At 39.6% G+C, this 20,063-nt stretch overlaps 1 protein-coding gene across 28 annotated transcripts in view; it reads left to right on the forward strand.

Annotated features, from left to right (window-relative positions):
- ZMYND11 (zinc finger MYND-type containing 11) overlaps positions 1-12,098 on the forward strand; it is a 123,901-nt gene extending 111,803 nt beyond the window's left edge. For 19 of the 28 annotated variants that reach the window (XM_032266121.1, XM_032266127.1, XM_032266120.1 and 16 more), the window contains 5 exons: positions 3,025-3,232; positions 3,652-3,720; positions 4,543-4,815; positions 5,121-5,306; positions 9,788-11,863. In XM_032266121.1, the coding sequence (XP_032122012.1) occupies positions 3,025-3,232; positions 3,652-3,720; positions 4,543-4,815; positions 5,121-5,306; positions 9,788-9,910 (859 nt within the window). In that variant the 3' untranslated portion in view covers positions 9,911-11,863. Of the gene's footprint in view, positions 1-3,024; positions 3,233-3,651; positions 3,721-4,542; positions 4,816-5,120; positions 5,307-9,787 lie in introns of all 28 variants that reach the window. The other 9 variants (XM_032266139.1, XM_032266138.1, XM_032266140.1 and 6 more) reach the window with 2 other exon arrangements.
- Positions 12,099-20,063: the final 7,965 nt, after the last annotated feature.

Consider the following 20,063-nt stretch of genomic DNA (forward strand, 5'->3'; position numbering starts at 1 on the left):
AAAAACAAGAATTCAGTTATGTTTTTACAGCTATACTACTAAGTAAGAATAATCTGATAATTAGAACTTTTTACCTATATATTTTTCTTTTCCATCAACTTGCAAGTAGCTTTATAGTGTCTTCAACCATGAGTGATACTTATTAATAATGAGTTAACTTGTTTTCTGTCATTCAGTAGACTAAGCAGAAAATATTTTTAAAGAATATTTGGGCTAATCTACAGCAGTCCTTAGAGTAATCTGTTACCTGAAGGAGAGAATTAAAACATCAGATTATATTTCCAGAGGTATTTTTTTCCCTCAAGCTTCTTAAGTCCTGCAAGATTTTACCTAAATAATTCTAGACAGATAGGATTCTAAGGACTTTATTTTAGAAAGTAAGAGGCTGAAAAAAGTCACTATGTAATCTTTTTCTGCGATATAATGTGAACAATAAGATATTTGAAGTGAATGATTGCTTAGGATATACGTTATAATCTACCATATTAGAATGTTGGATTTATTTTTAAAAACTGATAAAATTATAATAATGAATTTTTAATTATTTAAGCATCATATGCACCAAAAGGCTCTGGTTAATGAGGAGCCCCTGGTTGCAAGCTTTGGCTAATAGTTATTCTTTTGCTGGTTTGTCATATCATTACATGTAAGTGGGAGGGAAAAAAAAACCTTCATGGTTTTGTACCAGTCCCTTCTGTACATGCAAATAGAATGTGCTGCTCCTTCCTAAACAATGAGCACGTTGTAAATCTCCAGGAAAAGAGTTGATGTGTTAACATGTGAGAGCTGCTTTAGTGAGGTTTTTGTAAGATTTGCAAGATTTTGCCTGCCGAAGAGAAGTAGCTGGTGGACGGCATGGCCCCGGCCAGGAAACCAAGTACAGGCAAAAAAAGAGGTAGAGCACTTCGGGTTCGTTGACATCAGATCACTGAACCATTTTAGTCTGCATATGTAGTCAAAGCATTGACAGACGTATAGATAGAGCCAAATTAGACTATTCCTCTTTTATTTAGACTTGCCTTAAATTGTGGGGTGTTTTTTTTTTTTTTTTTTTAGATAGCATACCCTGTGATAATTTTTTTTTAACTGAAATCTGATATTCTGTAGTACTGGAGTTGATTAAAAGAGAATAGAACTACATTTAAAGAACAAATGTGAATCCATTTTATTTAAGATAAATAATTTAAGTAAGGAAAATACTCCTATAGATGACAAGTTCATTCCAGGTAGTAAGCACTGCTTATAACAGAATTTTCAAGAGCAAACTACTTTAAAAAATGAGCAAACCATTTTTATTGAATTTCTACTACATAATGGCAACTTAATAAATAGCTGTTAACTGGAAGACTAAATATATTAATTCAAAATCTAATGGCAAGAAACTCTCCACAAGCATAATTTCATTTGACCTCTGCATTAGAGTTTAATTTTTCAAAGTCCGGTTTACTTTGATACGGTTTTTAACAAAGTACTTAAGGCCAGATGAGACAGTTGATATAATTTTAACAGTAACAATTTTAGCTATCGTTAGCATCTAACGATATAGTTTACTGTATATTTAAAATGTACTTCTAGATTATAAAGCTTGACTTGTACAAACAAGTAGAAATCTGTATTTATGTCTGAGGCACATGTGGCCATGATTCTGTAAGTGATTCCTTCAAAATGGTCATAGGCCCAGTATTTCTGGAGCTCTATAATTACAGGCCAGGGATGAAAACTGTGATATCATATATATTTATAGCAGGAAAAAAATCTTTAACAGAAAACTAAAAAGCATAAATATATGTGTGTTTATAGTACCGTATCGCAACTTGTACTCTGCTGTAGAAAGTGTCTGTGACTCATGCATCCATGTCGTTGCCTACCTCATTTGTAACGTTCCCTCTGCCTGGAATCTTTCTACTCATATTGTCTGCTGTTTAAATCTTACTTATCTTTCAAGACCAAGGCCAGATAAAATGTTGTGACCACTCACAACCAAATGAAAACCTCCTCTTCTCCATAGCACCCTAGAGTACCTTTACTACCTGCTGCATTGCATTATAATTATTCCTTAGTTCTTTCTGACAAAATTGTAAGTCCCTGAAAGACAGAGGCAGCATATGAAGTGCCATCCTGATAATCAGAAGCCTTAAGACCTTGATGGATTCCAACCACTAATTAATTGTTTACCTTAACCCCTGTGGGCAACATTCTTGCAGCTGTCAAGTGAGGCAATGAAACTCAAGATCACACCACATCTCCATTCTTTGTAGTGCCTTCCACTGGTACAGGGTAAACATCTGTTGAATACAACATTTGGGATGGATATTAATTTAAATCCAGAAAGAGACCAATGCCCAGGAAAGTGTTCTTGAATTTTTAGCATTCTTTCCTATAGAACCAAATATAGTTTTCATTTTCTAGTTTTAGATACATATTACACATAATTCAGAGGCAGTTCTGTTCACAGCTAAGTACATTATTGCTAAGTAATAAATGGCTCTGTTTGTCAGTCTGGTTTCTCTAATGAGTAGAGGCATGATATAAATATAACTTACTTGGTAATATTTTTAGTTCTCATTTTATATGAATATATGTATCTTGTGAAAATTTCTGGGCATTTTCACGTGATTCTTCAGTGCTAACTGCAAATAGCTAGATGGGTTCTGTTAGTTTACAGTATTCAGAAGAACAAATAACTTTAAAAGGACTTACGAAGAATGCAGATATGAACTATGACAAGCTAAGCTGATTACATTGTGAACAATTACGAGGCATTTGTGAATCATTACAATTCTGAGAACTTTTCTTTGTCAACTGTGAAAAACAAACAGATCTCATTTATTTTCTGTTTGGTAACAGTTTGCTTATTCAAGCCATGACTAAGCCTAAGTAATTGTGGTTTTTGCAGTTAAAAGTAATGGCAGGGACTGCAGTGACTTTTGCACCAAGCTAATAGGTGCTGCCACAGGTCACACTTTTACCATCTTTCCTGCCACTTGGGTTGTTTCTCACTATATCTTTACATGCTTTTCCTAGGGCCTGGATTCCTTCTGAAAACATTCAAGATATCACAGTCAATGTTCATCGGCTGCACGTGAAGCGCAGCATGGGTTGGAAAAAGGCCTGTGATGAGCTGGAGCTGCATCAGCGTTTCCTACGAGAAGGGAGATTCTGGAAATCTAAGAATGAAGACCGAGGTGAGGAAGAGGCAGAATCCAGTATCTCCTCCACCAGTAATGAGCAGGTGAGTGTGTCTCAGGAAGGAAGTGCATATTAGTTACTACTTTCAAATGTGGAAATCTTAGCATACGCTCCTCACTGTAATGGACAGATGTTGACATTTTCCGTCCCTTTTTTACATTTCTAAAGTGCTCTGCACAAGTAAACCAAAACCAATTCAAATACATACACAGATTTAACCATGACCTTGACCCTGCCAGTGAGAAGAGAGTTAAGGACAGCTGCTCATCTCTGAAGGTGCGCTAGCTCTTTCAAGCCTGCACTTACCAGAATAGTAATTAAGTCGGTGGTAACTGAGTGGATGGAAGGATGCAAAAGGTAGAAATTTATTCACTTCTCACCTGTGGGTCCACTATGAGTGTTTACAGTAGAGAAGTATTTCTTAGTGTCCGGAATAATATATTACTTTTATAATGCCTACAGCTAAAGGTCACTCAAGAACCAAGAGCAAAGAAAGGACGACGTAATCAAAGTGTGGAGCCCAAAAAGGAAGTAAGTTGCCCACCTCGCAGTATCCAGGTGGCAGATGAAACAGGAAATATTTTCAAAGTACGTTCAAGACAATCACTCTTGGTGGATACTTGCGAAATTCAGTTGCTGTCAATCAAATAATATCCATCAAGTTGAAACCAGTCTTGTGACTTCCCTGAAATAGCGTACATACTCCAAGTCTCTATCTTCATTAAGCAACACTGACCAAAGCTTGGCTAAGTGGGAAGGGCACACTGCTGCTGATACATTTCCTGGGAACTCTGATACTTTTTCATTGCATTATTTAAAAACAGCACATTTATCCAGTATGTCAATTATACCAACAATTTAAAAACTTGAAGGAGACTGTGGTTGAGCTCAGCCATGTAAGCCCTGCATGTTTTAAAACTGTGTAAATCTGGGCACATTTCAAACACATATTCAGTGAGAAGTGGTGCAGGGTTTTAGGAAATTTGTTAATCAATCTAGTCCAATGAAGTGATTGTAAGTTGACAATAATTTTTATATTCTATAAATTTTTGTGTTTAGTCTATTTTAAAAACAAAACTTAAAGTATCAGTATGTAATAAAATTATAATCATTGTAGCTGTTAATTGCATGTTCTTTTCATTCACTGATTAGTTTGGGGGAGAGTGGTTTATTTTTAATTGTGGCAAAATATACAGAAAAATCTACCATCCTAACCACGTTTTTTTTTAACGGCAGTTTAGTATATGGCTATTTATGTATATCACTGTATTTTTATCCTAATAGAGTAGTAGTTCTTGAACTAGTGAATTATATTGCTTTGTTTTGCATCTAAACTCTTTTCTTGGCTTTTAGGAACCAGAGCCTGAAACGGAAGCAGTAAGTTCTAGCCAGGAAATACCCACGATGCCTCAGCCAATCGAAAAAGTCTCCGTGTCAACTCAGACCAAGAAGTTAAGTGCCTCTTCACCAAGAATGCTGCATCGGAGCACACAGACCACCAATGATGGCGTGTGTCAGAGCATGTGCCATGACAAATACACAAAGATCTTCAATGACTTCAAAGACCGGATGAAGTCAGACCACAAGCGGGAGACAGAGCGCGTTGTCCGAGAAGCCCTGGAGAAGGTAATGCTTGTGGCTGCGGTGGGTGCCCTGCTGCAGCTGGCCCTCTTGTCAGGGTTAGGCTCCTTTTACTCATGCATCAACCCAGTAGCAGGTTTTAAAAAGAGCAATATAATGAAACCAATATCTTTTATAGCATTTCAAGTAACAATGATACTTTTCTCACCTAAATTTTTTACACATGTAATAAAATAAAGGGAAAAAAGGTACCTCATGCAAGTAGAAACTGTGTGTTAAGTTTTTGTTTCCGTGTAGATGGTCTGTGTAAGTTGTGCACTGACCCACTGTGGGGTTTCTTTTCATTCCAGCTGCGTTCTGAAATGGAAGAGGAAAAGAGACAGGCTGTAAATAAAGCTATAGCCAACATGCAGAGTGAGATGGACAGAAAATGTAAGCAAGTAAAGGAAAAGTGTAAGGAGGAATTTGTAGAAGAAATCAAGAAGCTGGCAACACAGCACAAGCAACTGATTTCCCAGACCAAGAAGAAGCAGTGGGTAAATACCAGTCTTTTTTAGATTCGTATTTCTGGAAATGTACCACAGGTATGATGCCAGTTAATTCAGAACGTACCTGTGGCACATGCAAATGATTTCCTGAAATAAGATCAAGTGTGAAATGGTCAGCTTTAATTTTTCAAATTTTACTAAAAGTCCTATGATCTCCCAACCTTAGATCCCATGTTACTGTGTACTGCTCAGAATTATTTTGTTGAGATTATAATGCTTCAGTATCTATTTATTACAATTAACTTATATAATTTCTCCATCTCTGCAAATATTTTATTTGGGCAAATTGGCTGGCCCTGACTTTTACCTGGTGATCTCTGATAGGTAACATCTAAATGGTGAAATTGTAAATGTAATTATCACAATAAATTAAAGAGTTTCAGATTTCCCTGCATTTAACATTTATACATTAGTTCTGTTAAAGAAATCAGTTACTTTTACAGTAGTGACATCTCATTGGTCTCTACCCTCCCCTTATACCTGACTAACTAATGTCATTTGTCACCGTGTCCTCCTCATGAGTCTTGTGCTTTCCGCCAGCATGGGAACTTCTGAGTACACAGGAGCCACGTGCTCATCTTATAGCCGCCATAGCACTCAGTGAATTGGTAGGGAAAAGTTCTGCTCCCAAAAGCTCATAATTTGGTTGGTCTCAGTTCTAATGAACGACTATGTAAAGTTTTGTGATAAACTTTAATTCTTCATTTTATCCAGCCTATGTTATATAAATACACAAACTTTTCATGAAAGAAATATTTTTAAATCTGTGATAAAGAGTTGGCAAGAAGAAAAAGGGAAACTTACCATATAATTCAGAAAAATAGATTAAGATAACTTGGTAGGAAGAACTGGTGAATGACAAAATAAATATTGTTAACAAAAGACCAGGAGATCTGTGGAGGGAAAAAGATTTTCTGTTAAAAACACAAGCTGCACATTGGGGAGGCACATCCTTCAGTACAAGTGAAAGTGTGCTCTCCAAAGAAAAAAGGAGGTTAGAGGTTTTATAAAAAGGATAAATTTTCCGTATTTTTTTCCCCTTCCTGTAGTCTTTTTTATCGCATTTTAGGTTTTGGGGTACATGTGAAGAACATGCAAGATTGTTGCATAGGTATACATACAGCAGTGTGATTTGCTGCCTTCCTCCCCATCACCTATATCTGGCATTTCTTCCCATGCTGTCTCTCCCCAACTCCCCACCCCGCACTGTCCCTCCTCTATTCCCCCCGACAGACCCCAGTGTGTGATGCTCCCCTCCCTGTGTCCGTGTGTTCTCACTGTTCAACACCTGCCTATGAGGGAGAACATGCGGTGTTTGATTTTCTGTTCTTGTGTCAGTTTGCTGAGAATGATGGTTTCCAGGTTTATCCATGTCCCTACAAAGGACACAAACTCATCGTTTTTTATGGCTGCATAGTATTCCATGGTGTAATATGTGCCACATTTTCCCTGTCCAGTCTATCATTGATGGGCATTTGGGTTGATTCCAAGTCTTTGCTATTGTAAACAGTGCTGCAGTGAACATTCGTGTGCATGTGTCCTTATAGTAGAATGATTTGTAATCCTTTGGATATATACCCAGTAATGGGATTGCTGGGTCAAATGGAATTTCTGTTTCCAGGTCTTGAGAATCGCCACACTGTCTTCCACAATGGTTGAACTACACTCCCACCAACAGTGTAAAAGTGTTCCTATTTCTCCACATACTCTCCAGCATCTGTTGTCTCCAGATTTTGTAATGATCACCATTCTAACTGGCATGAGATGGTATCTCAATGTAGTTTTGATTTGCATTTCTCTAATGACCAGTGATGATGAGCATTTTTTCATATGTTTGTTGGCCTCATCTATGTCTTCTTTTGTAAAGTGTCTGTTCATATCCTTTGCCCACTTTTGAATGGGTTTGTTTTTTTCTTGTGAATCTGTTTTAGTTCTTTGTAGATTCTGGATATTAGCCCTTTGTCAGATGAGTAGATTGCAAAGATTTTTTTCCCATTCTGTTGGTTACTGATTCACTCTAATGACTATTTCTTTTGTTGTGCAGAAGCTCTGGAGTTTGATGAGGTCACATTTGTCTATTTTGGCTTTTGTTGCCAGTGGTTTTGGTGTTTTGGTGATTAATTCCTTGCCTATGTCCTGAATGGTTTTGCCTAGATTTTTCTTCTGGGGTTTTTATGGTGTTGGGTCTTATGTTTAAGTCTTTAATCCATCTGGAGTTAATTTTAGTGTAAGGTGTCAGGAAGGAGTCCAGTTTCTGCTTCGTGAACATGGCTAGCCAGTTTTCCCAACACCATTTATTACACAGGGAATCCTTTCTCCATTGCTTTTGTCAGGTTTGACAAAGATCAGATAATCGTAGACGTATGGTATTCCCTTCGAGGCCTCTGTTCTGTTGCATTGGTCTATATCTCTGTTTAGGTACCAGTACCATGCTGTTTTGATTACTGTAGCCTTGTAGTATAGTTTGAAATCCAGTAATGTGATGCCTCCCGCTTTGTTCTTTTTGCTTAGAATTGACTTGGCTATGCGAGCTCTCTTTTGGTTCCATATGAAGTTTAAGGTGGTTTTTTCCAATTCTGTGAAGGTCATTGGTAGCTTGATGGGGATAGCATTGAATCTGTAAATTACTTTGGGCAATATGGCCATTTTCATGATATTGATTCTTCCTAACCATGAGCATGGAATGTTTCTCCATCTGTTTGTGTCCTCTCTTATTTTGTTGAGCAGTGGTTTGTAGTTCTTGAAGAGGTCCTTACATTTCTTGTCAGTTGTATTCCAAGGTATTTTATTCTCTTTGTAGCAATTGTGAATGACTACATTCACAATTGAATTGAATTGTGGTTCGTTCTTGATTTGGCTTTCTTTAAGTCTGTTACTGGTGTACAGGAATGCTTGTGATTTTTTGCACTTTGATTTTGTGTCCTGAGACTTTGCTGAAGTTGCTTATCAGTTTCAGGAGATTTTGGGCTGAGACCCATATTGTTCTTTAAGAAATCTCATGGGTGGCTAGTAAGGTTTTGAGGAGCTGGCAAGCTCTGATTGGTGAGGGATGGCAGTTGGCAAAACTAGTCTGAGAGTTGCACACTAGTTTCATGGTCTGAGTGCTTTTCCCCGCTAGCTTCTTGACTTGGCCTTAGTTGGGTATAACAAGAATGACTGAACTTGTATGATCAACTCACACAATATCATTAGATGGGAATTAAGATGTGCTCAAGATAACAGAAGCACAACACCCAAAGATCCCATTTACAGTAATTCTATGGCTAGGTGCAGGGGTGCATGCCTGTAGTTCCAGTGCTTTGGGAGGCCAAGGCGGAAGGATTGCTTGATCCCAGGAGCTCTAGGTTGCAGAGAGCTGTGATTGCACCACTGCACTGCAGCCTGGGCATTGGAGTAAGACTTTGTCTCTTAAAGAAAAATATTGTTCTCACTTCATGCAGAAACAAGAAAAAGCTAGAAAGTGGACACTAGATTTATGAGTAGAAATCTCTTAAGTTTACTAAAACATCAAGAAAATGGAAAGAAGAGGCTGTAATTATAATACTGTCTTTTATAGCACTTTACCATTTGTGAAATAGCTAAAGTTCATATTTTTTGTACTTTAAGATGAGGAATTTGAGGCTTAGGAAATTAAACGGAATGATTAAAAACCATAATTGGCTTAGCTGAGCTTTTTCTACTTAACGCATTGTGTCTAGTAGACTAGTAAAAGGGTTAGAATTCTTTCTTCTTGGTCTGGTTCGTGATACTACCATTATCTTACCAACCCAGCTTGGAACTTTACTTTTTTCACTCTTCTCCTCTTCTCCCATGACCAAACAAACAGTTCAACCATGGTAGTATGGACCTTTGCTATAGGTTCTCTGGGGGAGGTGCACATTGTGAGATGTTTGTTTAGCAGCATCCCAGGCCTCTGCCCACCAGTAGTACCTTCTCCCCCGAAGTTGTGACAGTCAAAATTATCTCCTGAGATTACCAAACAAGATGAAGACTGAGAGAGACTTGACCACTAGATTTGAGGTTGTGAGTGACCTTGCTCACAGCATAGCCAAGAGCATGGTATGAGTAGAGCTACTGCAGTGTATATAAGAATCATGGGGAGGAGTTTCGGCAGGTCTTTCACGAAGCTTGTGAGGAGCAGAGAAACCCAAGTGGTAGCTGGGAAGGGATGTGAGTCAAGAGCATTTTAAGAAAAGAAATGGGAACCACCCCCATAGAGGTGGAAAAAAACAGGTGGTATCACGTACCACCTGACAGCAGCTTGAATTTGCTGACAGCCAGGCATGAGCTATAGCCACAGTCATCCCCAGGGCTCTCTTTCCATCTGCTGTGCATGAAACATATTTGGATTCAACAAAAGGTTGAGCATAAAGATCTTTTAAAACCACCACCTCAAGATCCTGCCATTTTAACCAGTCTCTTACACATCTGCGCCCAAGTCTAAAGACTGCCCGATTTCTTGCCTGCAGTGCTACAACTGTGAGGAGGAGGCCATGTACCACTGCTGCTGGAACACATCCTACTGCTCCATCAAGTGCCAGCAGGAGCACTGGCACGCAGAGCACAAGCGCACCTGCCGCCGGAAAAGATGAAGCTGGCCCTTCCTGGAGTCACCCCGACGATACTCTTTTCAACACAGCGGTTTTTGTTTCCAAGAAGCCAAAATTGTTTAGAATTTGCTTCCCATTTTGCACCAGCCTTTAAACACTTTTCGTGAAGAAATTTTGCACAGTAGTTTAAATCTTTTGTTAATGCTCCTCCGAAGTTTTTCAGGGGGTAAAAGTAACATCAGTGGAGGGTATTATTTTAAATAAATTTTAATTGAGAATTTGTTGCATTTTCAGCAAATTTTAAAACATTTTTAGGTTTTACAGAGATTTTAACCTTTAAACAACAGATCTTTAAAAAACAGGTGAATACAAGTGAGTTTAACAAAGAAACATTTAGAATAGATCTGAATGTAAGAACTACAGAACTGTTTGTTTCAGAAATAAAACATACTACCTTGATGTGACATTTTTTTCTTAACCTTGTTGAGCTGGTTTTGTTCAGCTTAATTTACTGTTCAAAGGCATTATCTGTTGGTCACACCAGTGGGTATATGATTGAATTTAGGGAACAGGGTTGACACAGCAGGGCTAGTCCTGCATATTTTTTCTTAAATGTTTCCCAATTGTGTTTTTCATTATTTCTTTTCAATATATAACTTTTATAACAAATTATTAGCTTTGATCTTGTAGTTTAAAATTGCAGGGAACTGGGGTAATCTTTTACTGAGCTGGATCTTAGAGAAAATGAATATTTAAATTTTAAAGTTTGCACATTTCATCTTTGTCCTAACATGAGTGCTTGTAACAAAATAAACAAAAACAAAAAGCCAAAAACTACCTTTATCCATATGTGAAATTATAGATGAGGCATACAAATTTGTTCAATGCTTCCCTTCCCGTCCCACATACCATCTCACTGCCTATTACCTGGTGTCACCTCGTGTATCTAAGTTAATACTAAAAGAAGAGAAAGCACTTAAGTTTCACAGAAGCCGTTATGTTTGTAGTAATGGGTCATTGCCTACTAATGAACCCCATCACTGTACACAGAATGAAGAATAATGCATGTTAATTTCCTTGTATTAAAGATGCCGTGATTTGTAAAAAGTCTGTATTTTGCGGAATGTCTGGATTAAGAAGCATTACCAATAGGAATGGATCGATAGTTGAATAATGATTTTTTTATACATAGATATATAAAATACAGCCAGGAAAACGTAAATTACTTTTCTTTTAAAATATCTCACAATTTATGTGTTTTTTTTAAAGACTGATCTTAGACCAAGTCAAATTCCCATTTATCATTAGTTTTTTTTTTTTTTTTTTTTGAGGTTAGAGAAATAATTTGTAAATATTTATTTAGACCTTTGATATTTATTAAAGCAATTACTCACAATGGAAGTGAAAGAATCAGGAGAAAAGCCTTTTAAAAAGTTTTCTCCAGGTTTGTCAGGGTCACTCTAAAAAAAAAAATGTAACTAAGTCTTCTGTGAAATATCATCCATCCAATCTCAATGCTGTTGCAGATGGTGGTGACACAAGTTAATTGACAAACTACTGCCAAATGGTGCACAATATTTTGTAAAAAGTACCCAGTAGCCCCATTTCATACAACATACCTAAATTATGCAGTAACTTGGCATCATCATTCCCTCCTTGTTGCTGTGTAATTAGTCAGTGTGGCCACAGGGTGTGGCGCTGATGGACATGTCAGAATCGAGAACACGTAACCTTCTTTGATTGTTTTTCAGGTTTTAAGAACTTCGATCCACCCCTATGAGAGCAAGTAATTGTGGAAATATTTTTGGTGTAAAATCATTCCAGAGTATGTAATATTTAACTGATAGCTGCATGAAAGTGAGATTCGTGTTACTTTGGCTTTTTTGTCTCTGTTGACACGGTTGCACATTTCCAAGTTACTACAGCGTGAAAACTGTGTGTTTAAAAAAAAAAAAAAAAAACAAAATTAAAAAAAGAGATTGTGGCCTGGTTTTGTAAAAGTTTTAGGTAAAATCACAATTGATTGTTTTAGGAATCATTATTAAAAATTTTCTGCAAATCATAAAGCTATATCGAGGTGTTGAGCTTAGCCACTATGCACATTGTAATTATTCATTGTGGCTGTCCAGTTCTATGATGCATTCTGGCATTTTGTAAGCTGCTCTGACTAGCAATATATAGATTCATTTAATGTGTTAACATTGGTTAATAAATGTATTTAAAAAAAAAATGGCTTTAGTAATTTGTTGATTTAGTCCAGTCCCCTATATCCAGCCAAATACTACTGTCACTAAATGTTGATCATACAGTGTGGGTCGCTCTTTGGTGACTAACCTGATTAGTGTGTTAAAACATCATTCATTCACTTAACCAGATCTCAAAAAGACCATATATGATTTACAAAGGAGAGGATGATTATGTATCAGCTGCATATCAATTATTGCAAATCAGCCTGAAAAACATACACAACTCAGAATGGAGCAGATTCTTAATTGGAAGCCAGCTGAGGCTTACCCTATGCTGTTTTCATCTGCTTGTTGGTATGATAGTAGAGGGTAGGTGACCAGCCCCAGGTCTTAGTGCCAACATTAACCCAGCCTTAGTTGGTCCTCTCTGGTTTTCATCGTTCATGCCCTTTAGATGTATCACAACTGGGATCAGATAGTTTAGGTCTGAATGTTAAAGTCCTGGATACTGCAGGATTGTAGTAGTAGTATCATTCTGTTCACCCTCATTTTGTCTTTGTTTTTCTAGATCTAGTTTCCTAAGCAACAAGCTTATTGGTCCTCACTTAAAAATGAGGTGTTGGCCAGGCACAGTGGCTCACGCCTGTAATCCCAGCGCTTTGGGAGGCCAAGGTGGGTGAATCACCTAAGGTCAGGAGTTTGAGACCAGCCTGGCCAATATGATGAAACCCCCATCTCTACAAAAATACAAAAAGACCTGGGCATGATGGCAGGTACCTGTATTCCTAGCTACTCAGGAGGCTGAGGTGGGAGAATCACTTGAACCTGGGAGGCGGAGGTTGCATTGAGCCGAGATCACGCCACTGCACTCCAGCCTGGGCAACAGAGCAAGACTCCATCTCAAAAAAAAAAAGAGGTGTCCCTTTATGAAATACCAACTCTGATTCTAGACCTTATTAGAATTGTGTTCTAAAATAGCCTTTTCAATAACACAAATTTCAATTGACAGATATGAAACCCATATCTATAATACATGAGTATCACTAAAAATTTCAGTCATTGATTACAGCAAAATGAAAGAAGGCCTCTAGGAAGGTGTATAGAGTCTAAGTGAAGTGACAATGTTGCTTCTGTAATTGGGAGGAGACCAAACTGAAGTAGTGAAGCAAGTGGCTTACAGAATAAGAAGCAGTTTGCACTTTCCAATATTAAAACTAGAAATACACTTGTGTGAGAGTGGTCTTTTAATAAAAAGAAGGAAAAACGTGCAATTCTTGTAGCAAAGCAATAGCTTTGTCTGGCTACTCAAGACAAGATAGGTGTAATCAGGTAAGTTTTTTTTTTTCTTCAAGACAGAGTCTCACTCTGTCACCCAGGCTGGAGTGCAATGACAGGATCTCAGCTCACTGCAACCTCCGCTTCCCAGGTTCAAGCTATTCTCTTGCCTCAGCCTCCTGAGTAGCTGGGATTACAGGCGTGTGCCACCACACCCAGCTAATTTTTGTATTTTTAGTAGAGACGGGGTTTCAACATCTTCGCCAGGCTGGTCTCGAACTCCTGACCTTGTGATCCACCCGCCTCGGCCTCCCAAAGTGCTGGGATTACAGGCGTGAGCCACCGCGCCCGGCCGTAAACAGGTAAGTTTAAAAAGATTTAATAACTTGCTCAGACTTACCCAGTAGGTGAGTGGCAGAGCTAGGTCTCAAGCTCAGGTCTGTTCGATTGTAAAGCCCATTTTCTTTACCCTCATGCTAAGTTGAATATACAGATAGAATATTATTTGATAAACATTTGAAATGTCATCAAGTTCGGTACATCCAAAATCAAACCCATCACCTTCCCCTGCTGCCACTTCAGCTAGCTCACTGGATGCCAGTCTGTTCACAGCAGCATCACAGCCCTGGTCACCCAGACCAGACAGTGATAGAACAAGTGGCCTCACCCTGCTCTTTGCTGTCAGTCTCTAATTCAGTAGGTCTCAAACTTGTGACATCAGGATCACTGGAGGGCTTATTAAAGCACCACAAGCTTCCACTCCCAGCATGTGCATTGCTCCCAAGTTCCTAAGTGTTGCTGACGGGAACATCCTTTGACAACACTGCTTTACCGACATGGGAAAAAAAAAAAAGCAATGGACCCTTTCCTGAAAAGTGCACATAAACATACATGCAGATAAAATATACATACATGCTGCATAAAATTCTGTGGATTCCTAAGGCCCAGAATTATCTTGACCCTCATGTTAAGAATCCCTGATCCAGTAGTACTGGAGCAGCAAAAATGTGGGAAGGGAGACAAGTGGAGGCTTGTTACTGTAATCTTAAGTCAGCCTCTCAAACGTTTATGTGCACACAGATCTCCTGAGGACCTGGTAAACATGCAGAACCTGATTTAGTGGGTCTGGCACAGGTGGGACAGGTAATTCTGCCAGTTCTAATGAGCCTTCAGGTGGCATTGATTCTTCTGGCCAGGGACGGTATGAGAGGCCAGGTGCTCAGGAGTGTGGAAATTCATGAGATGAAGTACGACTGCACTAAAGTATAAACCCCATAAAGCAATAGTGTTAAATAAAAATGTATGAGGCATGCATGTAACTAAATTTTCTAATAGCCATGTTAGAAAAGTCAGAAAGAGGTGAAGTTAATAATACACCTCAATATGTCCAAACTACCACTTCAACATGGAATTAACATAAAAATGACTGAGACCACTTACATTCATGTTTAACACGAAGTCTTTAAAATCCAGTGTGTCTTTTATAGCTTGCATGTATCTCCATTCAGACTGGCTGTGGTCATTCACATGTAGCTGGTGGCAACCTGTATTCAATTCAGTGTACTGGGCAGAGGAACCTAAAAATAAGAGCTTTTTCTTAGACTAGTGCATGCCCTATCAGCACCTTACATGTAGTAGATATTCATACAGCCAACATGTATTACAGCTTACTCGGAACAAAGGAGCTGGAAAAAATAATGAATTCTCACCAAAACTTAAGCCTCGTTGAGGGTAGGCTCTCGATCTGTTTCAAAGTCTCAGGTTTGAAAGCTTAGGAATATCTAGTCGAGGTCCAAATTGACATTTCATTTAGGCAACCCTGGAAAGGGATCCTAAGTATCCTTGAGGTTCTAACGGGCAATTTGAAAACCCTTGAGTCTAACTCCTTAATTCCATACTGGAGATAAAACAGACCCAGAGCTTCTTGATGTCACAGACAGTAATAATAATACAATACCTCCTCATTTGTAGTTATTTACAGACTAGGTGGCTTCATAAAGTCTTACAAGGACAGGAAGTAGTCCCTACCCTCCTGGAACCAGGCAGGGTGGATTAGCCAACGCTGTAGAATGCTGAGGAAATTCTGAAAACACCGTGGAAACATCATCCATCGATTCATCAATGTGAGAACGACTTTAGCTCCTACAGCATCTGTGTGGGATGTGGAGTATACAGCAAAGAGCAGAGCAGACCTCTCCTGTCTCTTGAAAGCTTAGACTCTAGTGAGCAAGGTGCCATGAAGACAGAACGCAGGACTGTGGAATACAAAGGAGGCATAATATCTCAGGCATAAAAGAACTAGTAAGCTGAACCTTTCAGGGGGAACAGGGGTTAGCTGGAGATGAAAGGGGACAGAGGAACCATATTGATTTTGGATGACTTGTTTTCCTCCATATTTTTACAATGAACATTACTACTTTTGAAAGTAGGGGGAAGTTAGAAAAAGGCTTGGTAGGGAGGTGTGAAGTGTTAAGGGTTACAGGAGAGTCATGGGAGACTTGATGTGGTTATGGGCAGAGGCAGAAGGAAGGAGGGTCCTGGCTTGCAAGTAGAGCAGAGACAATGGCACAGGGAGGGCAGCAGACCGAGACGTGGAGAGAAGACCACCCAAGAAACGTGGCAAAAGGGAGAAGGAAGCAGATGGAGGTAAATCATGTTTGGGACCCAAGAAGAACCTATTTTTATCTGAGGAGCCCCTTGGTAGAGAAGGTACAAGTCTTCTCCAACACTGGAATTTTAAAAAATTCTCTTAGTTTTAAAATTGATACAAAAGACAAAGGTTGAAAAGTTACAAAGTCAACATGTCTCCGCCAATTTAGTTGTCTTGTTCAGAGGCAATGATGGACTCCTCCAGTTTCCTATGCATCCTTCCAAAGACAGACGCACGCAATGCTAGTGCTACCCTAGCACTGAGAACAGTCAAGTTCACTTCTTATTTGTAAATGTGAATTTATAACACATAGGTATATACATACACGTGTGTATATCACCCTGCGCTCAAAGTTTCTTTAAAGTATAACCAGAAAGTAGAATGAATTGTAAAGAATGAGCATGGTGGTTCACACTTCTACTCCCAGCACTTTGAGGGGCCAAGGCAGGAAGATCACTTGAGGTCAGGAGTCTGAGGCCAGCTTGGATAACACAATGAGACCCCACTTCTACCAAAAAAAAAAATGGTTTTAAAACATTATAGAAAGTGCCAATCCACTGTCTTCTATCTCACTTTAGAGGATCATAAACATTAGGAAAGACTACGCTCCGAATTTTTAGAACCTTTTAATAATTCTAGCAACTGAGTATCTGCTAATGGGAGGGTGAAGATATGTGGGACTGAGGACCAAACATTTTTGAATTTGTCTCCAGTAAAAATTTTGTTATTTGTATTCAATTTCTTACTGCTCTTGATCATGAGGCCAAAGAGAGCTTACTTGGAACAAAGGAGCTGAAAAAACAATCAGTTCTCACCAGAATTTAAGTCTCCCTGATGGTAGGCTCTTATCTGTAAATGTGAACATATACACAAATGTACATATTTATATACATATGTACTCTTTTCAGAAATCATTACCAAGCATTTTTATTCAGATTTCACTAGTGTTTGTGGGAAACCTTCAGGGTCCCAGGAAGAGTTAGGGTTAGGATCTGCATCTTTTTTTTTTTTTTTTGAGACGGAGTTTCACTCATGTTACCCAGGCTAGAGTGCAATGGCGCGATCTCGGCTCACCGCAACCTCCGCCTCCTGGGTTCAGGTAATTCTCCTGCCTCAGCCTCCTGAGTAGCTGGGATTACAGGCACGTGCCACCATGCCAAGCTAATTTTTGTATTTTTAGTAGAAACGGGGTTTCACCATGTTGACCAGGATGGTCTCGATCTCTTGACCTCGTGATCCACCCGCCTCGGCCTCCCAAAGTGCTGGGATTACAGGCTTGAGCCACCGTGCCCGGCCTAGGATCTGCATCTTAATCTGCATTTTAATATCTCAGTAGTTTTATCCATTCACCTCTTTTAGACTATTATTCTTTTAGTTATTTCTTTTATTGCCCTAAGCAATTGTCAGCTAGGCAACAAAGGCGTATTTTGGAGACCCATCTTGCTCATTGGGTGGTCTTTATAATTAAGCAAAGAATAGTTGAAGAATATCGGGCAGCCCCCAGAACCAGAAGGGGTTTGTAGTGACACTGGGACTACCCCAAGAGGCGTTTCAGGGAGGGAGTCAGAGACCTGGGGATTTTCCTCAGATGATAGTGACGGAAGATCTCCTGTTTACCTCCTGAGTGGAGGTAATTCTCTCAGATTTTATTTCAGAAGCTTTTTAAGTGCCGCTGGGAGTCTTCCATTATTTGTGTCTAAAACTAGCTTTTTCTAACTGTATATACAAATAAATTATCTTAGGTATTTCAAAAGACTTCCGTTTTAGGTCACTGTTGTTTATGATCACCCTGGGTTAGGTGGGTCCCCTTGCCTAAATATCTACAATGTATGTAGAATCTGCTGGTATTTAATAGGAGTTTGTCACAAATGAAAAATCAGGCCCAAATTACAGAAAAGCAGCTGCAATTTTTAAAAGCATACTATGTAAAAAGAGATCACAAATATCTAACTGTAAATCCTTTGACCTGAACCTCTGCTGTGAGATAGGGGCAGAAAAACCTTTGACCCAAACCCCTTGTCCTGAAACAGAGGAGGAAAAAAATTTCTCTGTAGAGTTCTTTACCTGAATCCCCTATCCGAAGAGAGAGAAAAAAGCCCTTATGCTTAAAAAAAAGGAGAGTTTGAAAAACAGTCTAAATAAGTCTGGACTTTTTTTTTTTTTTTTTTTTTTTTTTTTTTTTTTTTTTGAGACAGAGTTTCGCTCTTGTTACCCAGGCTGGAGTGCAATGGCGTGATCTCGGCTCACCGCAACCTCCGCCTCCTGGGTTCAGGCAATTCTCCTGCCTCAGCCTCCTGAGTAGCTGGGATTACAGGCACGTGCCACCATGCCCAGCTGAATTTTTGTATTTTTAGTAGAGATGGGGTTTCACCACGTTGACCAGGATGGTCTCGATCTCTTGACCTCGTGATCCACCCGCCTCGGCCTCCCAAAGTGCTGGGATTACAGGCGTGAGCCACCGCGCCCGGCCCTAAGTCTGGACTTTTAACCAAAGAGCGGTGTTACCAAAACACTAGGGGTTTGATCTAGATGCTGCACAGAAAGCCACTGAGACAAGTATTGGCAGGAAAGAAGGTTTAATCAGGTGCTGCAGCTGAGGAGATGAGAGATCAGTCTCAAATCCATCTCCCTAACTGACTAAAAGTAGGGGTTTATATAGCAGGGAAGAAATGTGACTTACATGCAGGCAAACAGGAACTAGGGTGGGATGAGGAAAAGGAGTCAGTCAACAGGCAGCGGATGGGTGGTTAAGCAGTCATGATGGGTGAGGGTCCTGGCCTCTCATTGTTCAGATGTGGTGACCTGGTGAGTCTGAGCTCCGCAATACTATCTGCGAGGCCTGATGGTATCCTGAGAAAGAAACCCAGGTAAGAAAAATGTAAGTTGCTCAAGTTTTAGGACTGTCGGGGTCAATTTCTATGTTTATTCTAAAGAAACCATGAATGTCAATTCAATGGGACAATTGGGCTGGTTTCGGCGGGAGGCCCAATTTGAGGAGGACTCACCCAAAACCCTGATAGGACTTCTGAAGACACAGAGTTCCTGCTGGCGCCGAATGCTGCCTTCAGAAACACCAGGTGGTCAGGGGAGACACTCGAAATCCTGTGGACTACACCAGATATTCAACCTAAAAGGAAGAAACTGAAGCAAAGTTAATATAAGTACAAAGTTTATTTGGGCCAAGCTTGTGGACTGCAATTGGGAGCATAGATTCAAGTTGCCCTGAATATATGCTCTGATAAGCAGCAGTTACAACTGGGTTTTGATCTGCCCAACTTGGCCTCCCAAACTGCTGCGATTATAGGCGTGAGCCCCCATGCCAGGCCACAAATGGGTTTTTAAAGGCAAAAAAGGAGGACAGGGAGTTGGCTGACAGAAAATTGGCTGTCAGGAATTCTTGCTGGTTGACAGAATCAACAGTGATGAGTGATTGGCTGTACATTGTTAAGCTATGGGATACCAGTCACAGTGTCTGTGGTGGCATCACTACGTTGACTTACAGCTGTAGGGTACAGGGCATGTGCCACTAGATTCATAGATACTGTAGCAACAGCAAGCAGTTTCAAGAGATGCACGTGTAAAGTGGGGATGTGTGATGTGACTGCTGCCTCATTTTACTGTCTTTCTGGACCTGATAGTTTAAAAGGACTCACATTCCTCAGATAAAAGTTCTTTTCTCACATTTCTATGGACAAGAATAATTTGTATTATTATACTGTGACTGGAGGGGTGGGCACCTCCCTCAGAGCTGCCGGACGTGGGGAGCTGTGGGATTCTTAGCACCAAAGGTTGGGGCTCAAATATTTGAGGACTGTCATCAAAAAAATCCAGCTGTCATTTATTTTTGTAGGACCCATGAGCTGAGAATAGCCTTTATACTTTTAAATGGCAGAAAAAAGATCAATAGAATACTTGATGATGGGAAAATCATTTGAATTCAATTTGTGTCTACCAGAAAAGAGCCACAGCGCTCATTTGAGGGCTGTGGCTGCATTTGTGCAACACTCAGAATCAAGTGGTTGAGATGGAAACCATCTGGCCCTTTCCAGAAAGTTTGCCTCCCCTGTCTTCTAAGGTTAGCAGT

The sequence above is a fragment of the Sapajus apella genome, unplaced genomic scaffold (assembly GCF_009761245.1).
Source record: "Sapajus apella isolate SASKATOON/1434 unplaced genomic scaffold, GSC_monkey_1.0 scaffold155, whole genome shotgun sequence".
Taxonomy (NCBI): domain Eukaryota; kingdom Metazoa; phylum Chordata; class Mammalia; order Primates; family Cebidae; genus Sapajus; species Sapajus apella.